Genomic DNA, 25,152 nt, shown 5'->3' with positions numbered 1-25,152 from the left:
TGCCCCAGGTGCTAGAGTGGCTCTGGTCACAACAGAGCGACGCCCCGGAGGGGCAGAGCATCGCCCCCTGGTGGGCAGAGCATGGCCTCTGGTAGGCGTGCCGGGTGGATCCCAGTGGGGCGCATGCGGGAGTGTCTGACTGTCTCTCCCTGTTTCCAGCTTCAGAAAAATACAAAAAATAAATAAATAAATAAATAAAAAATAAAAAAATTTTCCTAATTTTATTTTGATTAGCAAATTATAGGCTAAGTACTAGGATGAAATAATAGTCCTCAAATTTTCTCCAGCAGCTGCTTGTCCACTTTATAGTGGTGCAAACAGGTTCCTGAAGTCCTTACACTAGAGTGAAAGTAGATTTTCTATTTGGGAGAATCATGTTAATGAGGCAAATGGCTAAAAAAGGAGATAGTATCTGAGACTAAAAGAGCAAGTTATAGGACAAGAACAAAAAAGTTTTCTTGCGGTTGGTAGCAAATTGTCTGCAACTTGATGTTGAGGTCTTCAAGGCTTCTCCAAGCTCAAGGGGAGCCCAGCATCATTCTGCAATGTTTGCCATAAAAAAGTGCTGTGAATGTGCTAGCCCAGTCCTTGTTCCCATTTAGATATTCCAAATATAGGAACTGGAAATAAATTTCTCAAGGAAAGGTATTTAAGTACTAAAAAAAAAGTTGCAATTCATAAGGATGGCTTAAAATAAAGTGCTTTTAGCTTGGCAGGCCTAGTAAGAATTGACACAACATATAAGTCAGAGTGGTAAGTTGTGATGCAAAATTGTACATAGGATTCTTTTTTTTTTTACATAGGATTCTTCCATAATAAAGTCAGCTTTCATAACATTTTTGTCACGTTAATTTTTTTTTTTTTAGTGACAGACACAGAGAGGGATAGACAGACAGGAAGGGAGAGAGATAAGAGGCATCAATTCTTCATTGCAGCACCTTGGTTGTTCACTGATTGCTTTGTCACATATGCCTCTACTGGGGGGCTCTGGCCGAGCCAGTGACCCCTTGCTCAAGCCAGCAACCTTTGGGCTCAAGCCAGCGACCCCGTGCTCAAGCCAGATGAGCCTGCACTCAAGCCAGCAACCTCAGAGTTTTGAACCTGGGTCCTCTGCATCCCAAGCCAACACTCTATTCACTGTGCCACTGCCTGGTCAGGCTGTCACATTAATATTTTGATAGAAGTTATGCTCATTAATGACATGTGTACCACTGCTTGATACAATCTCACATAAAAGCAACCCTCCAGTGAATTCTAAAATTGCTTAAACCTCAGAGTGCAATGGTTCCTAATCTTTCTAAGATCCTCAATTTGACAGTAATTTTAAAAATTCTTTCTTGAATCTAGGCATATCACCTAGATTCACAAGCACAATTCAATAACTGAAAATTCCCCGGGGGGCTGAGGTTCAGCTAGAAACGACTGATCCACATCACCCTCATTTTACAGCTTAACAAAATAAGGCTGAGAGAGAAAGAAACCTATTCAAATTCACTCAGCAACTTTAATGACAACATAAGATCAATGGAGTATATAGATAATACACTTTCTGGTAACTAAAGTATCCTTTATCCTATTATCGTCCTATCAGCTTTATTATTTTTATACCAGAACTTTGAAATATTAATGACCTAGATTAGTAAATAAAAAACTAAAAAAGAGATCTCAGTGCAGAAAGTACATTTAATAAATGAAAGCAAAAACCAAAGATCAGGGGAGAACCAAGAGGGCAAGACAAGTCTTAACGGAAAACGTTTGGAAATACCCAAAGAGCTGCTCTTTGAGCCATATTCTCTCAGCTTCCAGTGACCATATTTAAAAAGCACATCAACCAGGAAAGACCAGCAAAGTTTAATGTTTTAAAAGATAAGCAAATGTAGACTTATTTTGTACTGCAAAGTGCTAAGTTAAATAGATCCATTAACATAGAGACTATTTAAGAAAGATCATTAATAACAGTATCGGTCACTCTACCCAACTTAATATTAGATATAGGAGTTTATAGCATTTTATTGCTAGTGGTTTAAATCTCTAGGAATGGTTCAATACTTGTTTCTTAAACTTTATAAAAAAAATTCACTACAATATCAAATGCTGATCATAAGGATACATAAAATACCTTTATAATAGAAATAGTTTTCAAATATTAACAAGGTATTATGGCTCTAAAATAGGCCACATTCAAAGAGTCTAAGAACTATGGATTATCACACTAACTACATAAATGTATCATAGAAAGCAGAACAGTTATATGCATGAGCCATACTTGAAGCTCAGGTAGTCATAAATATGAGGTCACTGGACATCTATTTCCAAAGCTTCAACAATGTGTGCAGCAGAAGGCCGATCTTTAGGATCTTCATTAGTGCATACAGAGAAGAGCTCAATCACCTTCTGGTACGTTTCATCCAGTTCTTCCATATTGACAGGTGGCCTGGTTCCCAAAGCTGCATAGTATGCTTCGTCATCGAAGTCACTTTCATCAAAAGTTTTATCTGCACATGAAGGAGTTTGAAACAAATAATACCACTTTAAATCCTGGAAAAATTTATCAACTACTCAAACACCCTTCTGAAACAAGAATATGTCATCCAATATACTTTTCATCATACTACAAACTCAATTGTCCTGCAATGGTGTAGATCAGGGGTAGTCAACCTTTTTATACCTACTGCCCACTTTTTTTATCTCTGTTAGTAGTAAAATTTTCTCACCGCCCACCAGTTCCACAGTAATGGTGATTTATAAAGTAGGGAAGTAACTTTACTTTATAAAATTTATAAAGCAGAGTTACAGCAAGTTAAAGTATATAATAATAATTACTTACCAAATACTTTATGTCGGATTTTCGCTAAATTTGGCAGAATAAATCTTCATAAAACAACTTACTATAGTTAAATCTATCTTTTTATGTATACTTTGGTTGCTCCGCTACCGCCCACCATGAAAGCTGGAACATCCACTAGTGGGCGGTGGGACTAGGTTGACTACCACTGGTGTAGATTAGCTATTGTCATGGATTTAATCCATGGTTATCAACCCTTACTATTATTGTTTTCTAATCTTTTCAGGCCATGGGAGTTTTTAAGGTAATTCTTTGCTTCTATGAATTTTGTCAATTTATCTGTTCTGAATTAATTTATCTCATTTGGATGAAATTAAACTAAGATGGTACCAAATAAGTCAATCAGTATTAATATAATCCATAGCTCATTCCATTAAATCAAACACCTTGTTCTTTTTAAAATTAACAGAAAAATAAGACATTATTTTACAAACTAATCTTATTTCAAACTATACAGATTAAGATTTATGTGAAAGTATATAATTATACCTTCATCATCATCATCATCTGAAAGAGTAATGTGTGGAATAGATAAAGTCAGCATTTCCCACAGAGTAAGGCCAAAGGCAAATATGTCTGCCTTGTCAGTAATAATACCATTCTCCTCCAAAGCTTCCTTAGGTTTCCAAGGCTCAGTGCCAATATAACAGGCCTCAGGATCAGTTACTGAAACAAGTGAAAAACAAGTAAAATGGTCACAAGGGCAAGCACTGGAAATCACTAAGAAAGACATAAAATCCCCCCTGCTCCCAAAAAATATGGGCAAATGATTTGACAGGTAATTTAAAAGTTATTAAATACAGTATAGCAAATAAACATGAAAAAATATACTAATCCTCATTAATAAAAATTACTTTTTCCCTATAAGATTGATAAGTATTTTAAAAGCTGTATAGTTGGCAAAGGTGTAGAGAAACATAATTCTCTTAAAAAGTAGTAAGAATATAGATTGTGGACATCAAGAGAACAGACTCTGGAACTAGACTGCCTTGCCTGGGGTTCAGAGACATTTGCATGCTGAATTACCTTAAGCAGATCATTTAATCTCTGTGCCTGTTTCTTCATTTTCAAACTACGTTATTATTAAGCTGAGAGAAGTACCTTTCTACGCTTCTCCTGATTGCTAAATCAGGGAAAAGGGAAAGGGTCAAATCACATTTTGGCTTCTGCTCAGGAATGACAAAGATCCACTCACATTTCCATTTAAATTTCAGTCAACTTGTCGATTTCAATGAAAAAGCCAGCTAAAATTTTGATTGGATTGGACAGAATCTCTAGATCAATTTGGGAAGAATAAATATTAGTATTGAGTTTGCTGACCCACAATCATCTTTCTCCACTTATACTTTATTCAATTCTCAGTGATGTTTTATGGTGTTCAGTATATAGTTCAGACTTTTTCGTTAGATTTATTCTGAAATATTGTTTTGGTACTTGTAAATAAAATTATTTTCATTTTCCAATTATTAACTATATATAGGAATATAATAGCTCACTTATTAATTCTAGCTTTTTAGATTGAGATTTTCTCCTTAAACAATCACATCAATTGTAAATATGAACAATTTCCTTTCCTTTCCAATTTTATACCTTTTCCTCTTGCTTTATTTTAACAGTAGGACTATAGGACAGTATTAAATAACACTGGCCAGAACAGGAATGCTGACCCTGTCCTCTATTTAAGTATAATGTTGCCTGTAGGTTTTCCTGTAGATACCCTTCTGAGGTTAAGTTCCCTTCCATGTCTATTTAGCAAGTTGGGTTTTTTTTTTTTCTCGTGAATGGAAGATAGATTTTTGTTAAATGCTTTTTCTGTATCTATTGAGATAACTAGTTTTCATATCTGTTAATATGGTGAATTGTGTTGACTTTTAAGTATTAACTTGCTTTCCTAGGATAAATCCTAGTTGCTCAGATGTATTATGCTTTTTATATACTGTTAGATTCAATTTCCTAATAATTCTGTTAAGGGTTTCTGTAACTATGCTTATGAAGGATTCTAGACTATGATTTTTCTTTATAATGCATATATCAGGCTTTGATATCAAAGCTATGCTGGTCTCAGAACAAATTAGACAGTACTCCTCACTCCCCTATTTTCTGAAAAAAAATTGTTTAAAATCAGTGTCATTTCTTCCTTGGATATTTGATAGAAAATAACTGTGAAAACATCTGGGTTTTGGGTTTCCTTTGGAGAATGTTTCTTTCATATAGGGCTATTTGGATTTCCAATTTCTTCCTGTATCCATTTTGGTAAGATGTATTTTTTTAACTGATTTTTTTTAGAGAGAAGAAGAGAGAGAGAAACATCAGTTTGCTGTTCCACTTATTTATACATTCACTGGCTGATTCTTATATATGCCCTGACAAGGGATTGAATCTGCAACGTTGATATATTGGGACAATGCTCTAACCAACTGACTACCAAGCCAGGGCTCACTTTTAAACAAACAAGCAAAAAACAGGGAGCATGTTTAATGAAAACTTATCTTCAGAACTAAAGTTCTGCTTTGAGAGTCTCAAGAAATTCAAAAAAAAAGGGGAGAAAGAAGAAAACTAGTATTTGAAGAAGAGGTCTGAGAAAAGTAAGAATCGAGAAACTGAGGATTCCAGTCAATAAGCACTCATTCATTTGTTGAACATTTTGTTGGGTATAGTTAATAAGAAAGTAGGCTCTGTTTAAAGATAAAGGGAGAACAAAGATGCCAGATCAGGTCAGCACCCAGCATCATGTGGCAAGCATAAAGTTATCTCTACTACAGCCTTTTTACTTAATTCAGCTTTAGGACAGTCATGTCCAGTATAAGCTCCCTGAAAGTCTTCCCTTGTACCACCTTACTCCTAAGAGGCACTAAACAGTATAAATAACTAGGTTAGAGTCTACAGACATGGTCCACTTGGCACTGCCTGGCAATAAAGGATTCTTATGCCATTCTAAGTCAAAGTACTACAGGGATCTGCCAGGCTGAAGAGCAGCTTTCTAGAATTCTGGGTCTAATATATCATTTCTAGTTGAAGACTCTAGCAACCACAAGTGCATTGCTTATCAGTCTGCTTACATTTATCCAAGTTTGTGATTAGAATTTAAATATAATGAAAGCAGTTCCCCGATGTTGCTGATTAAGTTTGCTCCTCTATGAAGATGAATGGTTCTGACAAGTTTGATGAGATCATAAATTAATGGTCAGTCATTCCTTTTTGTCAATACAGAAACAATATTATTTTATTGCCCTTAAATAAATGCAAAGATCTTGCCTGACCAGGCAGTGGCGTAGTGGAGTGTCGGACTGGGATGCAGAGGACCCAGGTTCGAGACCCGGAGGTTGCCAGTTTGAGCGAAGGCTCATCTGGTTTGAGCAAAGCTCACCAGCTAGGACCCAAGGTCGCTGGCTCGAGCAAGGGGTTACTCAGTCTGCTGAAGGCCCGCGGTTAAGGCACATATGAGAAAGCAATCAATGAACAACTAAGGTGTTGCAATGAAAAACTGATGATTGATGCTTCTCATCTCTCTCTATTCCTGTTTGTCCTTATCTATCCCTCTCTGACTCTCTCTCTCAGTCTCTGTAAAAAAAATAAATAAAAAATAAAAAAGCAGCAAAGATTTTAAGCAAACACTACCTCAGTTCTCACGAATACTATCTCATTAAAAATGAAACTGCGGCCTGACCTGTGGTGGCGCAGTGGATAAAAGCATCAACCTGGAAATGCTGAGGTCGCCAGTTTGAAACCCTGGGCTTGCCTGGTCAAGGCACATATGGGAGTTGATGCTTCCAGCTCCTCCCCCCCTTCTCTCTCTCTCTGTCTCTCCTCTCACTCTCTCTCTCTTTCCTCTCAAAAATGAATAAATTAAAAAAATTTAAAAAAAAAGAAAAAGATTTCATTCCTTTGCCTGACCTGTGGTGGCGCAGTGGATAAAGCGTCAACCTGGAAACGCTGAGATTACCAGTTCAAAACACTGGGCTTGCCCGGTCAAGGCACATATGGGAGTTGATGCTTCCTGCTCCTCCCCCCTTCTCTCTCTCTCTCTCTCTCCCCTCTCTATAATGAATAAATAAAATCTTAAAAAAAATGAAACTGAAGCTGTTGTTCATCCTTCAATTCTCAACTTACCATTATTGATTTTAAGACCTTTCTCAGCATCTAGGCTGAATAAGTAGCACTGCTGTGTTTACATAATTCCTTGTATCATAATGGTCATTTATTTTAGTGATATTGCTCAAGAACTACTTTCCATCCTAGATTATGAGCCCTAAAAGGGTAAGGACCAGGTCTACCCCATTCTCCTCTACGTATCATTTTTTATAAAAATTTCCTGATGATATTTGAAAATGCATCCTCAAGGATAAACTCTGCATTCACTTTGACATACTCTAAATTAAAATAGGCCATATCAAAATATTATAGTCCCTGGCCAGTTGGCTCAGCAGTAAAGCATCAGCCTGGCATGTGGAAGTCCTGAGTTTGATTCCCGGTCAGGGCACACAGAAGTGCCCATCTGCATCTCCACCCTTTTCCCTCTCCTCTCTGTCTCTCTCTTCCCATTCTGCAGCCAAGGCTCCACTGGAGCAAAGTTGGCCGGGGAGCTGAGTATGGCTCCATGGCCTCCGCCTCAGGTGCTAGAATGGCTCCAGCCCCAGTGGAGCAACGCCCCCTAGGGGGCATGCGGGTGGATCCCATTTGGGCACATGCAAGAGTCTGTCTCTCTGCCTCCCCACTTCTCACTTCAGAAAAATACAAAAATATATATATATATGTATTATAGATTTGAGACTTATTCATTCATTCATTTCTGCTTTCTAGGGAGCTTCATTCTTTTTCCTGATTTGAGTTAAATACTTAACTTCTTTAAGGTTAAATAATGAAATTTTCCTCTGAATAGCTTTTGACCCTATCAAATAGCTTTTGATTTGTTATTACACTCTCAATGTTTTCTAAATATTTTGTAACTGGAATTTGATTTCTTCTTTCAGCCAAGAATCAATCAGAGTATTTTAAATTCCTAAAAAATGTAGCTGTTCTTGTTTTCAATTGTGTTATTAGTATCTGGATGTACAAAACTGAGGGCAAGGCCTGACCTGTGGTGGCGCAGTGGATAAAGCGTCGACTTGGAATGCTGAGGTCGCCAGTTCGAAACCCTGGGCTTCCCTGGTCAAGGCACATATGGGAGTTGATGCTTCCAGCTCCTCCTCCCTTCTCTCTCTGTCTCTCTCTCCTCTCTCTCCTTCTCTCTCTCTCTCTCTCTCCTCTCTAAAAATGAATAAAAAAAAAACAAAAACAAAAACTGAGGGCAAGAATGTCGGCCATTAAACTATTTCTACTTTTTTGTAAACTGAGGTTTTCCTTTGTGGAAAACCTAACTATGTGGTCACTTTTAATAAAAATTTTTTTAAAGATTTTACAGAGAGAGAAGGAAGGAGTGGAGCAAGAAGCATCAACTCCCATATGTGCCTTGACCAGGCAAGCCCAGGGTTTCAAACCGGCGACCTCAGCATTCCAGGTCAATGCTTTATCCACTGCGCCACCACAGGTCAGGCCTAATAAATAATCTAATGCATAGATATTGACCTTATTATCTACTTAATCTTCTACATCTCAGTTTTATCTATTTGCTGTATCAAGAACTGAGAAAATTATGTAAAAAGTCCTTTTTTTATTCTTTTTGACAAATTCTTTTATTTTCTAATGTTTCAAATTTGTAGCAGTTATTTAGCCTGAGGGTCCATGACTTCATTTATTTTGACTTTTTCCTTCAATTCAACTCGTAGGTTTAAACTTTAGAAATTAAGGTGTACATATGTTCTAAACAGCATTCATATAAAGAGGAAAACTTAAATGTTATTTATTAAATATGTTGAAAGCAGCTTTCTCTTTGAGGCTGTCTCTTGGTTCTCACTAAGAATGTATCTTTATTCCCCAGGACAAGAACGATCAGTTCTTACAACAGAGAGAGCAGAATGAGTGGGTGAGACGGGGAATAAGCAGAAGCCTGGCCTTTACCAGCAACCCCCTCTCCTACTTCCATTCCACTTCCTTCTTCCATCAGTTCCCAAACCTTATCACTACACTGATGCTAAACGAATTCCTTCCTAAAACCGGATTAACATTTTATTTTCTATCCCCAGGTCTTCTACCACTTATCCCAATCTAGGTTAAAAATTGTTCCCAAAGTTATCTTCAGTTAAAATATATATTAATAAGGAAACAATAATTTATATAGTATATGTGGCAAGAGGAGGGCTGGAGGCTGAGTGAAAGAGACAGGAGGAATACTTTTTATTGAACAATTCTTTAATTAATAGTTTTTGAGTTTTGAAGAATGTGATCTTATCTGTTTAAACACATAAAAATTAGAAATTTAGAAATTATGTTAAAACAAATTTTAAAAAGTAGGATACTACTCACCTGTCATATTTTCATCCAATGGTAAAGAGACTCCTACATCACAGATTTTAATTGTTTCAAAATCACCTTTAATTACAACATTTGAAGACTTTATGTCTCCGTGAAGCAATTTCTTATCTTGGTGCAGATACTAAAATAGTAGAAAATTTAATAAATCTGAGCAAAAATACAAACTATATAAAAACATATACAATAACCTTCAAGCAAATATAATTTGAACCACTTCCTAAACTAAAAAATTATATCTGTCCATCATTTCAAATTACTTGCAGCTAGAGACGGAAGCATCCATGTTCTCTGTCATAGCAACGAGAAATATAAAAGATTAATTAGAAACATGTCTATTTATAGACAAACTTAACTGTTTATTTACAAACCCATCTGAAATACTTTTATACCAAAAGATGCTACAGCAGATAACAAAATATACCACAATTTTACTTGAGGCTAGAAATTTTTAGGAATAATTTTGGAATCTTCACAATGAGGCATATTTTCTTCAAACAAATTGAGATAATGCAAAATAGTAGATGACTCAGGGCTACACATAATTCACAAGATGAAGCAGAAGTATAATCTAAGACTATATTTCGTTTTACACATTAATCCTTTCTTAAAATTGACAACTAACAATATTCATCCATAATCCATAAAAATATCCTACAAAACTGTTATTTTATTATCAGCATTTGAGCATCTAATCTGTGACCGGGTTTGAAAATCACAGAGACAATTCTTGGAATGTAATTTGAAACTCACTGTGCTTACTTTAAGTATTGCTCATCATAAAGAGAATATGCTAGAACATATTTATAACATCCAATGATAAAGACAGAGATTTTAATTGTTTCAAAATTACCTTCAATTACAACATTTGAAGACTTACTAATTCCATTATATATAAATTCAGAAACACTTATTAAATAATTTAAATTATTTACTTTATCCTCTCCATTTAAAATTGGTTTTTCTACACACATTTTAATATATAATTAGAAATATCGCCTTTTTCCAGTTTCATGAATCAATTTTATTTCAACTTTAGATGTCAACTTTGACATCAGTATCATTACATGATCTGCTTTTGAGTCACACCACAGTTTTCTGGGGCCATCAATACTTCTGTTATTTGGAATATAGAATTCTTTTCATTTCTTACACTATGTCTATCAAAAAGCACAAAAACTCATCTGCATAAAATTGAGAGCACTTTTCATTTGTGCTATAGATGACCATTCATGATGCCCAAAACTTACCCACAAAGCAATCTTTAAGTGGCTTGTTTACATCAGTAAGGAGTTAGGCTATACTCCCAGGAATAATTATTAAATTTGTGTTAAATGTAATCACTTTATAGCTTAATCTAATATGTAATCTCTGTGAATAAAACCACCTGACTTATTTCAGGCTATGCAAAGGCCTCAAACAATCAAATTTGTTGATCAAAATAAGGAAATATTTTTCCCTCTGCAATACAAAAGATTCCATAAGACAACTTTCATTTAAGGCAACCCCTTCTTTTGGAGGGAAAAAGTTCTACCATCTAATTAGGTATATAAAGTATTTTATTTTTTTTAGAGAGAGAGGGAGGAAGGGGGAAAGAGAGAGACATCAATTTGTTGTTCTACTTATTTATGCATTCATTCGTTGATTCTTTTTTTTTTTTTTTTTTGTATTTTTCCAAAGTTAGAAGCAGGGAAGCAGTCAGACTCCCGCATGTGCCCGACCAGTATCCACCCAGCATGCCCACCAGGGGGCGATGCTCTGCCCATCTGGGGCGTTGCGCCGTTGCAACCAAAGCCATTCTAGCGCCTGAGGCGGAAGCCATAGAGCCATCCTCAGTGCCCAAGCCAACTTTGCTCCAGTGGAGCCTTGCCTGGGGAAGGGGAAAAAAGAGATAAAGGAGAGGGGGAAGGGTGCAGAAGCAGATGGACACTTCTCCTGTGTGCCCTGGCCGGGAATCCAACCCAGGACATCCACACGACGGACCACGCTCTACCGCTGAGCCAACAGGCCAGGGCCTGACTCTTTTATTTGCTCTGAATAGGGATTGAACCTGCAACCTTGGTATATTGAAACAATGCTCTAACCAACTGAGCTACCCAGCCAGGGTGTGTTTCATTTTTTTAATGTTTCATAAAAGTCACATAAAATGTAATGACATAATTACCTTTAACCCTCTTGCCATGTTCAAAGCAACTTTTAAAATTACGGCTGCTGGAAAAGGACAGTGGCTATCTTTATTTCGTTCTTCTATTAAGTCATTTAGAGACTTTTCACCCCCATATTCCATAGCAAGACACAGACTACCATCACTGGCTTCTGTGAAAGCACGATAACCTTAAAGAAACATAACATTTTCTTACTTGAATAGGGAAGAACAAGAGTACTTAAGTTTTTTATAGTACGGTGACTGAAAATGGACCTGGATTAACACTGACAAATATACAATGAAACAGCTTTATTTACATAACTAATTCAGTAGATCTAATTTAAAATGCCTTCAGTGTTTGCAAATAGTATCACAAATTAAAATTTTTAAGTACTTTATGCATTCCTAAATATAATGGTTCATGAGCTCTATAAATATGTATTAAAAATGAAAACAAAAAAATTATCTCAATGAAGGTCATTTTATATGTCTGAATTCTTCATGACTGTATCTATTCCCATAAAGCTTTAAATATATACTTAAGCATCTAAAAATATTATGGTAAATACTAATTTTTATTTTACACTGTTCACATTAATTTGATCCTTACCAAACTCTATCACCATCCTCTCCCTTTTTATTACTGAAACTGGTAAAGAGATTATATAAACTGTTTCTGATAAACAGAATAATATACCAGGCACTGTTACCAAGTAAATTTAAACTTACCTATAATATTTGGATGATGAAGGCTTTTCAAAACCTTAGCTTCATCAGTTAGTCTCTTTTGATACATACTTTGATAATGGCCATTACATCTAGAATTAATCTTCTTCACAGCCCAAGGAGAATGAGACATGCCTCTTGGCGATCTTTAAAAAAATAATAATTTATCATAAAATTTATAAAGACTAACAACCATAATACATTTCAAACGACTAACAAGAACTTCCAAATTTTGAAAAGAACTTGACAGTAATCTGTTGCTTTTTAAAAAAATATTTACAAATTTTATACCCTCAAGCACTCTGCTACATTTCCTTTTTAACTGGGAGATAAACAGCTGATATATCTATTGAACAAAAGTGGTCTGTTATCTATTGCTGGAAGGGATAAAAAGAGAGCTAGAAGAAAAAAGATAAAATTTTCAACTTTAAGATTAATATTTTTAAATTTTCTATTCAAGCATGTTGCACTACCAACCAAGTCAAACATTTAACTATATGTACCAGAAGAGAGTTCTAGAATGCCAAAGTAACAAACATTAATGTCTTAAAACAATTTAAAGAAGAGACATACCAGAAATATTAGGCCCATATATAATCATCCAAAGAATAGAAGACTATTCCTCACCAACAAATATTGTGCCTCTCCACTAACCAGTCCACCTTATACCTTTCCCTGCATCCTCAAAGACATGAGCTTAAAGCAATGATACAAAAGAGAGAAAAAATGTAAGTTGTCTATTTTCTAAGAATATCAGCCATTTTCATATTTAAAGTATAAATGTTTTGAGACCTAAATAAACAGATAAAACAAAGTCAGAGAAAGGTTTACCCGACAAGGTAGCCATTTATCTATGAGTATAGCGAATTAAGAAAGACAAAGTAGCCCTGGCCGGTTGGCTCAGTGGTAGAGCATCGGCCTGGCATTCAGGAGTCCCGGGTTCGATTCCCGGCCAGGGCACACAGGAGAGGTGCCCATCTGCTTCTCCACCCTTCCCCCTCTCCTTTCTCTCTGTCTCTCTCTTCCCCTCCCGCAGCCAAGGCTCCAATGGAGCAGAGTTTGCCCAGGCGCTGGGGATGGCTCTGTGGCCTCTGCCTCAGGTGCTAGAATGGCTCTGATTGCGGCAGAGCAACGCCCCAGATGGGCAGAGCATCGCCCACTGGTGGGCATGCCAGGTGGATCCCGGTCGGGCGCATGCAGGAGTCTGTCTGACTGCCTCCCCATTTCCAGCTTCGGAAAAATACAAGAAAAAAAAAGAAAGACAAAGTACATGCAGCATACAGGCCTGAAAGAAAGAGAGCCTCAAAAGTTCAAGTTTATCTAGAGGAGCATAACTAGAAGCAAGAATCCAGATAACGGAATGATATCCTCAAAATTCTGGAGGAAAATGATGTCCAAACGAGAATTCTGGCCCAGAAAAACAAAAAAAAGGTCATTCAAGTTTGAGGGTAAAATGAAAACATTTTCAGAAATGCAAATTCTCAAAAATGTATCGCTGGTGTATAGGGAGCTGCCAGATGTCCTCAAACAAAACATGATATAAACCAAGAAATAGTAAGACATGAAAGACAGAGGATCCAATTCACCAGAAATGCAAAGGAAACCTCCAGGTTTGCATCGGGATGGGATGCAAAGAAAGGGACACTATACTGGTAGGATCAGACAGGAGCTGCTCTTTTCCAATTATCAGCTGTATGAAGGGTTTTGATTAAGTTACACACAGTATAACTTTGTTAACACACTTTACACTTTACATTTAAAAACAGTTTTTATAAGAAGTAAAAAAGAAACTAGCCATGAACCCACGAGAATGTTTTTCTTTTAAAATAACTTAGACAAGAGTTTTTAGGCACTAAAAAAAATGAATCTTCACAAAACTGCATATTAACACAGACGGTCTTTAAACTGCACAAATGCTTCAAGAATACCCACTTACATAATATTGCTATGCCAATCTCCCTTCATTAGCTTTTTATTAAAGAAAGCAGTTCTGTCTAGAAACAACATAAAACTAAAAACATGCTGTTTGGGTCAGGCTAATTCCCTTTCCCTTCCCACACAAGCCAAGGAAAACTTGTAAGGTAAATTAGGGCTCCTTTAATAATCCATCAGGAGAAAAACTAGAAGAAAAGTATACCGGGTAGAGTTCTGGTAGTTATACAAGGTTCTAAGACAGGAATATAGCAACCAGGTAGGATCAGGAATATACTTCAAATCTAAATATTTAAATTTTCATAGTCCTTTGTCTCCAAGTACAGTACAACTATGGTTCCATGTAAAAATGTTAATCTAAAATCTTTTACTTACCTTTTCATAAGGTAGACATTGACCCCTGTGCCATAGCCAAGCTTCTGCATAAAAGGAGAGGCAGGAATATTTATACATGGAGTTGAACCTAATACTAAACATCAGAAAGAAATAAAAAATAAAATTAGTATTTGAAAAGGCCTCTACAAATGTATCCTAACATTTGCAACATACTTTAGTTAAGAGTATTAATTGGCCTGACCAGGTAGGTGGTGGCACAGTGAATAGAGCATCGGGATAAGATGCAAAAAACTCAGGTTCAAAACCCCAAGGTCACCGGCTTGAGCACAGGCCAGTCGGCTTGGGGAGGGGGCACTGGTGAGCATGGGATCATAGATATGACCCCATGGTTGCTGGCTTGAGCCCAAGGTTGCTGGCTTGAGAAAGGGGTCACTCACTCCCCTGTAACCCTCCACCCCCCATCAAGGCACATATGAGAAAGTAATCAATGAACAACTAAGGTGCCGCAATGAAGAATTGATGCTTCTCATCTCTTTCCATTACTGCCTGTGTGCCCGTGTCCCTATCTGACCCTCTCTCTCTCTCTCTCTCTCTCTCTCTCTCTCTCTCTCACACACACACACACACACACACACACACACACACACACACACAAAGTATTAATTGGCACAACATTTTGAGAGCAATCTGACACTATTCATCCTAATTTTAAATGGTGACCCCTTGACCAAGTCTACTTCGGGTGCTCTTATCTTAGAGTAACACTGAAGCAGGGGTCCGCTTATTTTTGTATGGCCCACAAGTTAAGAATTGTTTTTTTAAAGGGTTGATTTAAAAAATATAGTAAAAAAGAATGTGCAACAGTCCCTGCGTTGTCGGGAGCCGATCAACAACTGCTGGCTGACAAGGTCACAGCAGGAGAAGACCCACAACTGCTGATTGACAAAGTCACTGCAGTGAAGACCAATGGCTGCGGGGTGACAAAGTCACTGCAAAGGAAAGGCACAACAATACTTCCCCCTTTGACTTTTTGAATTAATCTGGCCTTATATCCCCCCTTTTCTGGGTGTGTGCTATTAATTATGGCACAGGGATAATAGTACCGTGCTTTCCCTGTAGATTCGTAGTGATTTCTTTGGAAATGAGACAGAGGATGTGAGTTCCACAGAAAAGCCTGTAAGCCCCTTGAACTGGGCTCATAGACATAAGAGGCTGGCTATGATATCCCTTGTAAAGGGTTAAGTTTGTAGGAGAATTCCTTCTTAATCATGTTAGAAAGAATAGATTGTGACTTGTGAATGGGTAGGAGGCAGTGGCTGTGCACAGAGCACCTTTCGGCCTTCACTTAATTCAACATTTTTCCTCCCTAGCCTTTTCATGTGATAAAGAAACATTCCTTTCTTCTTGCTTATTTGATGTGCAGATAGTGGTACACTCTGAGAAGAATAGAGTCAGAACTTAACTAGTGTTTAAATATAATAAATAAGTAATATTTGACTAGACAATAGTATCTTAGGTAAGGTATAGTAGAATGGCCCATTGTGTGGCCTAGGATGAGAGCGCAGTCGGCAAGAAAAGAATGTTTTACTAAGAGAATTGTCTTTTGACTAAAGGCAAATTGCTAGGCTTTCTCAATGAGATGTTCTCATGAGATTTATATACTTTCCAAAATTCTTTGATAATGGGAATCCATAGAAGTAATAACAGTTAATGTCTTATGTTGCTACTAGGCTATCTTGCAAGTGCACTCTGTATATCTTTGGGTGAAAGCTATTCTTAATGTTATGTCAATTTCTTTATAGGCAAGCCTTTTAGAATCTTGTGAGAAAAAGTAGGACACTGCATAAACTCAAAGCCATTTACCTAAGCAAGCGGTGGTCCATTGTTACTCCTTAATGATTTCATCTGCTAATCTCTCTCTGCCCCTTGACTCACAACAGCAGTAAAGTTAGTTAACTATTAGTACTAATACTTTAAAAGCTTTTACCGATGTTGTTATCACTATTCAAGTTATTTTGTACTTTGAATGATTTGCTACCTGGTTTGTAATTTATAGATATAAATTAACTGTTATCCGGAAACATGTAAACATAGTGAAACAGAAGCAATGATTAACACCATGTAATTGTAACTCAGTATGTGTGTATAAAAAGGGACCTATACTAGCATTGAGCAGAGATGCCTGGCAGTAAATGCTAACCAGAGAATAAAGAGAAAGAAAAGAATTCGGCTCTCTCACTCGATTTCGCCGACGCCGTCTCCTCCTGTGGGACCCCTGGATCCCCCCCGGGGCTGGACCCCGGCACTGCGTGGCCCACAAAGGCTAAATTACTTACTCTCTGGCTCTTTACAAAGAGTGTGCCAACATTCATAGTACAGTATGTGCCCAGACATCACACGTACTCATGCATGCCAACATATATATTTGAATATTGGGATTCACTTTCTGGCTGAAGAAAACAAACCTAAAAAACCCTGAGTAATCATTAATTATAATTATAGTATATCTATATTACAAAGCATTATACAGTCCTTATAAAAGAGGAGACAGAGGAGTCCTACTGTTGCTAATAAATAATTAACTGCTCCTGGAATTGTCATTTAGAAAACCTGACAAAATATGTTTTCATATACCTGACAATGGGCAGAGCAGGACTGTGATCTCTGAGAGAGAGAAACAGAGGAGGTGAGACCTATCACTGCCCTAACTTACTGCTTATAGGCAGTTTCCAGGCCCAAACAAAACATTCCAAACAATACCAGTCACAGTCCAATATCCCTCATGAACACAGAAAATATTAGCAAATTAAATCAAGCAATATACAAATATATCATGACTAAATTGGTTTTACCCTAGGAATGAAATGTTGGTTTAACATTTGAATATTAACACAATTTACCATTTCAACAGACAAAAAAAAGAAAACTATCCCAAGAGATTCTGAAAAAGCTCTTGACTAAGTTCTACACACATTCATGCTAATCAGGCAGAAAAGAAAATTCCTCAACCTGGTACAGGGTACCTGTGAAAAACCTACAGCTACTCCGCTGGGGATGTTGATGGGGGAGGGGAAAGGGAAATCTGTACCCTCCGCGCACCGCAATCACTCAAACTGCTCTAAAAATAGTCTATTAAAAAAAACAAACACCTACATCTAATAATACTTCATGTGTGCAGGGCCAGGATATCCACTCACACCTCCTATTAAAAAATATGCTGGGGCCATAAGGAGTGAAAAAAAAAGTAAAGTAATACAGATTAGAAAAAAAAGTAAAACTCTTTACATTATCAACTTTGTACAATATCCTAAGCAATCTATTAAAAAGCTACTAGAATTTAGAGTTTAGCATGGTTGCAGGATATAAGGTCAATATACAAAAATATATATATTAGAAATGCATGAGCCTGACCAGGCGGTGGCACAGTGGATAGAGCGTCAGACTGGGATGCAGAAGACCCAGGTTCGAGACCTCGAGGTCACTGGCTTGAGCGTGGGCTCATCTGGCTTGAGCAAAAAGCTCACCAGCTAGGACCCTAGGTTGCTGGCTCGAGCAAGGGGTTACTCGGTCTGCTGAAGTCCCACAGTCAAGGCACATGAGAAAGCAATCAATGAACAACTAAGGCATTGCAACAAAAAAACTGATGATTGATACTTCTCATCTCTCTCCATTTTATAACTTGGACCATTTTTTTTGTATTGTGTGAGGTAAGACTGATTTGCATATCAGTGTCCAAGTGTTTTTATTTGTTGAAATTATCCTTTGTCCTTTGAATTGCCGTGGAAAATATTTTTCCCTCACAAAAGTAATGCATGTTTGAGAGGAGGGAAATGTAAGTGGTTCCTTAATGGTTTAAGTTGATTCTTCACCAGGAAGAACTTTCAAATCTATTACAATGACAATGAAATTAGGCCAATTGGCTCAGCAGAATAAGCTCAGTGATAGAGCTTTGGCCCAGTGTGTGGAAGTCCTGGGTTTGATTCCTGGTCATGACTATCTGCTTCTCTTCCCTTCCCCCTTCTCTCTCTCTCCCCCTCTCTTCTGCAGCCAAAGCTCAAATGAACAAGCTGGGGCCGGGTGCTGAGGGTGGCTCCATGGCCTTGCCTCAGGCACTAAAATAGCTCAGTCGCTGAGCAACCCCAGATGGGCAGAGCATCAGCCCCAGATGGGGGCTGCCAGGTGGATCCCAGCCAAGGCACATACAGGAGTCTGTCTCTCCACCTCTCTGCCTCTCACTTGATAAGAAAAAAAGACAATAAAATTAGCTTACATTTGATCCCAGGTCAGGACACACAGGGGAAGCAACCATCTGCTTCTCTACCCTTCCTCCTCCCCTTTCTCTCTCTCTCTCTTTCCCACTCTCTCTTTTTCTCCCACTCTCTCTTCTCCTCCCATAGCCATGGTTCAATTGGTTGGAGTGAGTTGGCCCCAAGTGCTGAGAATGGTTCCATGGAGCCTTTGCCTCAGGTGCTAAAAATATCTAGGTTGTTGAGCAACCAGCAACAGGGCCCCACATGCACAGAGTATTGCTCAGAGGGGGCTTGCCAGGTGGATCCTGGCCCAGGCACATGCAGGAGTCTGTCTCTGTCTCCCCTCCTCTCACTTAAAAAAAAAAAAAAAATTAGCTCACAGATGACCATATCCTGACCTGTCTAATTTGTTAAGATCAACATTATAAAGAAGACTTATTCTAAAACTGAATATGATAATATAGCATCAAACTACAATAAGACAGTTCTAATAGCAATAGCAATAAAAGAAAGGTTTTATAACTATCTTACCAGATTTTCTTCTTTCAGATAATTTGCATGGTGTCTTGAAATTATTGATTTCTTCCATTGTAAGAATCACTCTAGGTCCTATGATAAAAATAAATCGAAAGTTACACTGCAGTTATAAAACTCTCTCATGAAGAAAAGCTTCCTATAATACTATCACTCATGTTATCATGTAAGCATAAAATTTGAGAACTGAAAAGGACCATGGCAAATATTTAAGTCCAATTGTATTTACAATGACAAAACTGAAACCCAGAGATGTATCATTACCTACCCAAGTCCATATTATTAGTAATAATTGGGGTTTTTTTCTTAATTAAAAATATAGCCTGACCAGGCGGTGGCGCAGTGGATAGAGCGTCGGACTGGGATGCGGAGGACCCAGGTTCAAGACCCCAAGGTCACCAGCTTGAGCGCGGGCTTATCTGGCTTGAGCAAAAACCTCACCAGCTTGGACCCAAGATTGCTGGCTCAGCAAGGGGTTACTTGGTCTGCTGAAGGTCCGCAGTCAGTCAAGGCACATATGAGAAAGCAATCAATGAACAACTAAGGTGTTGCAACGAAAAACTGATGATTGATGCTTCTCATCTCTCTGCGTTCCTGTCTGTCTGTCCCTATCTATCCCTCTCTCTGACTCTCTCTCTGTCCCTGTAAAAATAATAAATAAATAAAAATAAAAAATAAATAAATATATGCACGTGGTTAAAAAAAATAATCACCTAGCACAAAAAGGTAAAGAGTAAGTTTCCTTTTCACATATCCTAGAAGAACAAGGGTTAACAGGTCTTTTATACCCTTTAAAGAAACTGTCTATGCAAATAGCATTATTCATAATAGCCAAATAGAGGAAACAAATAATCAGATGATAAATGATTAAACACAATATGATATACAATACACAAAACAGAATATTATTCAATAAAATATATATTCTATACAATAAGTTATTATCAGTCATAAAAATAAAGTTCTGATATATACATCATCAATGAACCTTGAAAACATTACGCTAACATTAAGCCAAATACAAGCAGCCACATATTTAATTCTGTTAAAACCAAATGTTCAAAATAGGCAAATTAATAAACAGAAAATAGATTAACAGCTGCCAGGGCCTGGGATGAATGGAGGATGTGGAGTAGCAGGTAGTGTGTGCAGGGCTTGTTTTCAGGGAGATAAAAATGTTCCAAATTAGGTACTGGTTGAATATATTCAACTCTAGGTTTGAATATGTCACTGAATCATATACTTGTAAAGGGTGAATTTTATACCATGTGAATTATATTTCAATCAGCTATTATAAAAACTGTCTTGCAAATAAAATATACTTACTGCACCTACATGCAAGTTCATCCAAACTTATTTCTTCTGTACATTTCGTTAAGAATACTTTTTACAAAAAATTTAAAAATTACATTAGTTTTTATTTTTATTTATTTATTATTATTTTTTTTTACATAGGCAGAGATAGACAGGGACAGACAGACGGGAACGGAGAGAGATGAGAAGCATCAATCATTAGTTTTTCGTTGCGCGTTGCGACTTCTTAGTTGTTCATTGATTGCTTTCTCATATGTGCCTTGACCGCGGGCCTTCAGCAGACCGAGTAACCCCTTGCTGGAGCCAGCGACCTTGGGTCCAAGCTGGTGAGCTTTTTGCTCAAGCCAGATGAGCCCGCGCTCAAGCTGGCGACCTCGGGGTCTCAACCTGGGTCCTTCTGCATCCCAGTCCAACGCTCTATCCACTGCGCCACCACCTGGTCAGGCAGTTTTTATTTTTTTTTAAAGTTAGATTTCATATTATTAGAACTGTACTGTAAAGCAAACTGTTCCTACATGTCTATAAGCTCATTTGGTTTGTCTATAAAAAAATATTGGGGGCCCTGGCCGGTTGGCTCAGCGGTAGAGCGTCGGCCTAGCATGCGGAGGACCCGGGTTCGATTCCCGGCCAGGGCACACAGGAGAGGCGCCCATTTGCTTCTCCACCCCTCCGCTGCGCTTTCCTCTCTGTCTCTCTCTTCCCCTCCCGCAGCCAAGGCTCCATTGGAGCAAGGATGGCCCGGGCGCTGGGGATGGCTCTGTGGCCTCTGCCTCAGGCGCTAGAGTGGCTCTGGTCGCAACATGGCGACGCCCAGGATGGGCAGAGCATCGCCCTCTGGTGGGCAGAGCGTCGCCCCCTGGTGGGCGTGCCGGTTGGATCCCGGTCGGGCGCATGCGGGAGTCTGTCTGACTGTCTCTCCCTGTTTCCAGCTTCAGAAAAATGGAAAAAAAACAAAAAATAAAAAAATATTGGGGCCTGACCAGGCGGTGGCGCAGTGGATAGAGCGTCAGACTGCGATGCAGAGGACCCAGGTTCGAGACCCCGAGGTCGCCGCTTGAGCGTGGGCTCATCTGGTTTGAGCAAAAGCTCACCAGCTTGGACCCAAGGTCGCTGGCTTGAGCAAGGGGTTACTTGGTCTGCTGAAGGCCCGCGGTCAAGGCACATATGAGAAAGCAATCAATGAACAACTAAGGTGTTGCAACGCGAACGAAAAACTAATGATTGATGCTTCTCATCTCTTTTCGTTCCTGTCTGTCTGTCCCTGTCTATCCCTCTCTCTGACTCACTGTCTCTGTAAAAAATAAAGAAAGAAAAACTAATGATTGATGCTTCTCATCTCTCCGTTCCTGTCTGTCTGTCCCTGTCTATCCCTCTCTCTCTGACTCATTCTCTGTCTCTGTAAAAAATTAGTCTTTCTTTAAAAAATAAAATAAAATTGGGAAGCAGAGAGAATATTTTAAGTTTTTGTAGAGCCCTTAGTAAACAGTATCTTTAAAAACTCTGGGCCAAGAAAAAAAGAAATCATCTCAAAGGCCCAGTTCTAATTTTCTATTAATAAGAAGTTTGTTCGTTTTTTTTAAATGCAGCTACATCACCATATTCAGGCTCCCCTGAATATAGAACACTGAAGAACCCCTTTTCATGAACTTCTAAACCACTGTAGGACTAAACAAGTACATAGATACGCGGATGAAAAAGGGACCACATACTAAACCTTGACAAGCTCAGGGGAGGCATTGGCCTGTCTTACAAACTCAGAACCCTAAGGTAACCACATAGGAGGAGGGTCTGAAATGAAAACTTTTCAACTAAAAGCAGTTTACAGCAGCTAATCATGCCCTAGGCTTGTATTTTTCCCTAACAAAGGTCAATCTTTACAGTAAGTGAGCCTGTCTGTCATCTTTTTGCAGCTATGATAAATACCTAATAACATACCTTTGGAATATCAAAGTAACTTCTCTTTTTCTGGACCCCTCAAAGCACAGCCACATACCAGAGCAGAGACTATAGATCCCTCACCGTTATTAACATGTTAAGTGTTAACTGTTAGCTATCTTATACCCACCTATGTAAAAAGTATCTACTATTCCCTTTACATTTTATCCAACCCCAGAGATTGTTGTTGCTTTGCTTTCTCCTGCCTCCCTAAATCTGTCACCAATGAATTTCATAAAACCCCCTTATTCTTTCCCTTTGATTCTGACGTATAAAATAAGTGGTAAAACTGTCACTTTCTAGCATATTTTCTCAATCTGTTGAGATTTTGCTTCCTGGCAATCATCATCAGTTTGGGTCAAATAAACTCATAAAAAATTCTTACACATTTGGATGTTTCTTACGTTGAGAGATACTACTGGCAAACCTAAAGTACAGATAGCCAGTAGAAAAAAGGAAAAACAAAGACGGAGAGAAGCAAGCAAAGATAACTGGGAAATGGCCCTGGCCAGTTGGCTCAGTGGTACAGCGTCGGCCTGGCATGCAGGAGTCCTGGGTTTGCGTCCCGGGTTCGATTCCCGGCCAGGGCACACAGGAGAAGCGCCCATCTACTTCTGCACCCCTCCCCCTCTCCTTCCTCTCTGTCTCTCTCTTCCCCTCCTGCAGCCGAGGCTCCATTGGAGCAAAGTTGGCCCCGCCGCTGAGGATGGCTCCGTGGCCTCTGCCTCAGGCGCTAGAATGGCTCTGGTTGCAACAGAGCAATACCCCAGATGGGCAGAGCAATCGCCCTCTGGTGGGCGTGCCGGGTGGATCCCAGTCGGGGCATGCGGGAGTCTGTCTGACTGCCTCCCCGTTTCCAGCTTCGGAAAAATACAAAAAGAAAAAAAAAAAAAAAAAGATAACTGGGAAAAGATAAGCAAAAGAGAAAAAATGCAAATGTATAAGAATGGGAAAGTTCTGACCAGATTATTTCTAAGGTCCTTTACACTTGTAAGACTCCTGGGGGTTAGAGGCACTCTAATTTTTCCCCTAATCCAGGAGTTTCTAGAGGGGCTGGTTGTTAAATCCTTCTTCCACCTGCGCAGCCAGCTCACCTGAAAACTGTAAGTAACATTAGTTGAGGGGTTCAAAATAGGTAACTGTGCTTCGCACTCCTTTCTCATCCTCCAACCCCTTCCATTGTCACCAGGAATCCTTCACCGTTCTAGCCTCCCTTAAGAGCTGGAGCTGAGACGCACTCGGCTGAAGTCGTGAACTGTCTCTGCCAGGTACAAGCCCCAGTGCCGGGACCTGGTGACAACTAAGGTGTGTCTCCAGCTTTGCACGCGGGCCTCCCAGTCTGCATCAGTAACGCCATTTGTAAAACAATGGCAGCCTGCCACATCAGGGGTTCCCAGACTTGCCCAACCGTCGTATTTTCCTATAGAACTCTCATAAAAAGCACAGGCAGCCAGGCTTCGCTTAGAGAAGGCGCGATTCCTTTCATGACATCCTCCCCTAACCCGTGATTCAGATGCGCACTCAAGCTGGGGTCGCAAAGATGAGTCCTAAAATAATTCCCAGTTTAACTCTGTATGTCCAACGTCTTCCTCTTTTCCTTCTAGGCCTCGAGCTGTCCCGACAGCAAACGCAGAGACCTCGGCTGGAGGTCCGAGGGGGCGCTCGATCCCCCACCAGGCCCTCGCGCGTCAGGGGCCCGAGTAAAGCTCCCCTTACCAAAGCCGCCCGGCGCAGCAGTCACACTCCAGGTATAAAAAGAGCCGGTTGACGAGAGATCCAAGCCGAGGCTATCTTAAAAACTGGTCCCGAGTGGCCGCCAACAAGCCCAGGCCGCTACCTTACCCTCCCAACCGCCAATCAATATATCCACAACTGTCTTTTCAACTAGAGCCCTCCTGGCTTTCAAAAGCGCGCGCACTGCCCCCCTGTTGCCCGCGAACTACGGGGTGGCGCGAAGGACAAAACTAGCCGTATTCGCTAGCCTTTTTTTTTTTCGGTCCTCTTTATTGATTATTTTACCACCAAATAGGAATATTTTACACTTGATCTTAGCCAAAAGGCCGAGAAGCGATCCAAATAGGAATATTTTAAAGAAAAATAAAAGGAAGGAAAGCCCAGGACATAGCTGACTTTTTTTTATAGCCACTGCCAGCACTTCAGAGGAACAACTCTGGTTTAAAAGAATATATATGTATATATACCTGTATTTAAGGCTGAAATCCTTCCCCAATTACAAATACTTGACTCAGAATATGTAATGATTATGATATAAAATTTTATTACAAATTTATTTGGCCTTCAAACACTATAGCTAAAAGTGCATTAGCCTAGAGTAGCAATAATTTTTGGCTGGAAAGAAAAATAGATATTTAGAAATTCTGCTAACTTGTAATTACCACATTCAGCGCAATATTTGTTCAATTATTCATCAAATATTTATAGAGCATCAGGTGTGTATTGAATGCCCATCGCATAGGAAATGCTGTAATAGTCAATACAAGAGATACAATGGTGATTAAGTCACAGAAGTCCTTCCAGCTTGGTAGGAGCTTAGACTCTGTAGAGAGTGGGAACAGGTGGGGAAGTGCCCGGAGAACAGAAACACACACACACACACACACACACACACACACACACACACACTTCATGATACAAAAGAGATATTTATGGTAGGTGGCTATGATCATATACTTCACTTCCCAAACCAGGAAACTATGGCAAAGAGT

The 25,152-nt window shown here is 38.9% G+C and overlaps 1 protein-coding gene across 2 annotated transcripts; it reads right to left on the bottom strand.

Annotated features, from left to right (window-relative positions):
* Positions 1–1,555: 1,555 nt before the first annotated feature.
* On the bottom strand, positions 1,556–24,320 carry PBK (PDZ binding kinase). 2 transcript variants are annotated; one of them, XM_066360960.1, is made up of 8 exons: positions 24,143–24,320; positions 19,175–19,252; positions 14,433–14,526; positions 12,129–12,271; positions 11,418–11,587; positions 9,248–9,377; positions 3,335–3,511; positions 1,556–2,495 (listed from the first exon to the last, which is right to left on the bottom strand). In XM_066360960.1, exons 2-8 carry the CDS (start codon positions 19,230–19,232, stop codon positions 2,296–2,298), a joined length of 972 nt encoding a protein of 323 aa, XP_066217057.1. In that variant the 5' UTR covers positions 19,233–19,252; positions 24,143–24,320; the 3' UTR covers positions 1,556–2,295. The 2 variants fall into 2 exon arrangements, with proteins under 2 accessions (XP_066217057.1, XP_066217058.1); XM_066360961.1 differs by lacking the exon at positions 14,433–14,526.
* Positions 24,321–25,152: the final 832 nt, after the last annotated feature.

This window comes from Saccopteryx leptura, chromosome 1, assembly GCF_036850995.1.
Source record: "Saccopteryx leptura isolate mSacLep1 chromosome 1, mSacLep1_pri_phased_curated, whole genome shotgun sequence".
NCBI classification, from domain to species: domain Eukaryota; kingdom Metazoa; phylum Chordata; class Mammalia; order Chiroptera; family Emballonuridae; genus Saccopteryx; species Saccopteryx leptura.
This window is presented reverse-complemented; position numbering and strand designations above follow the sequence as displayed.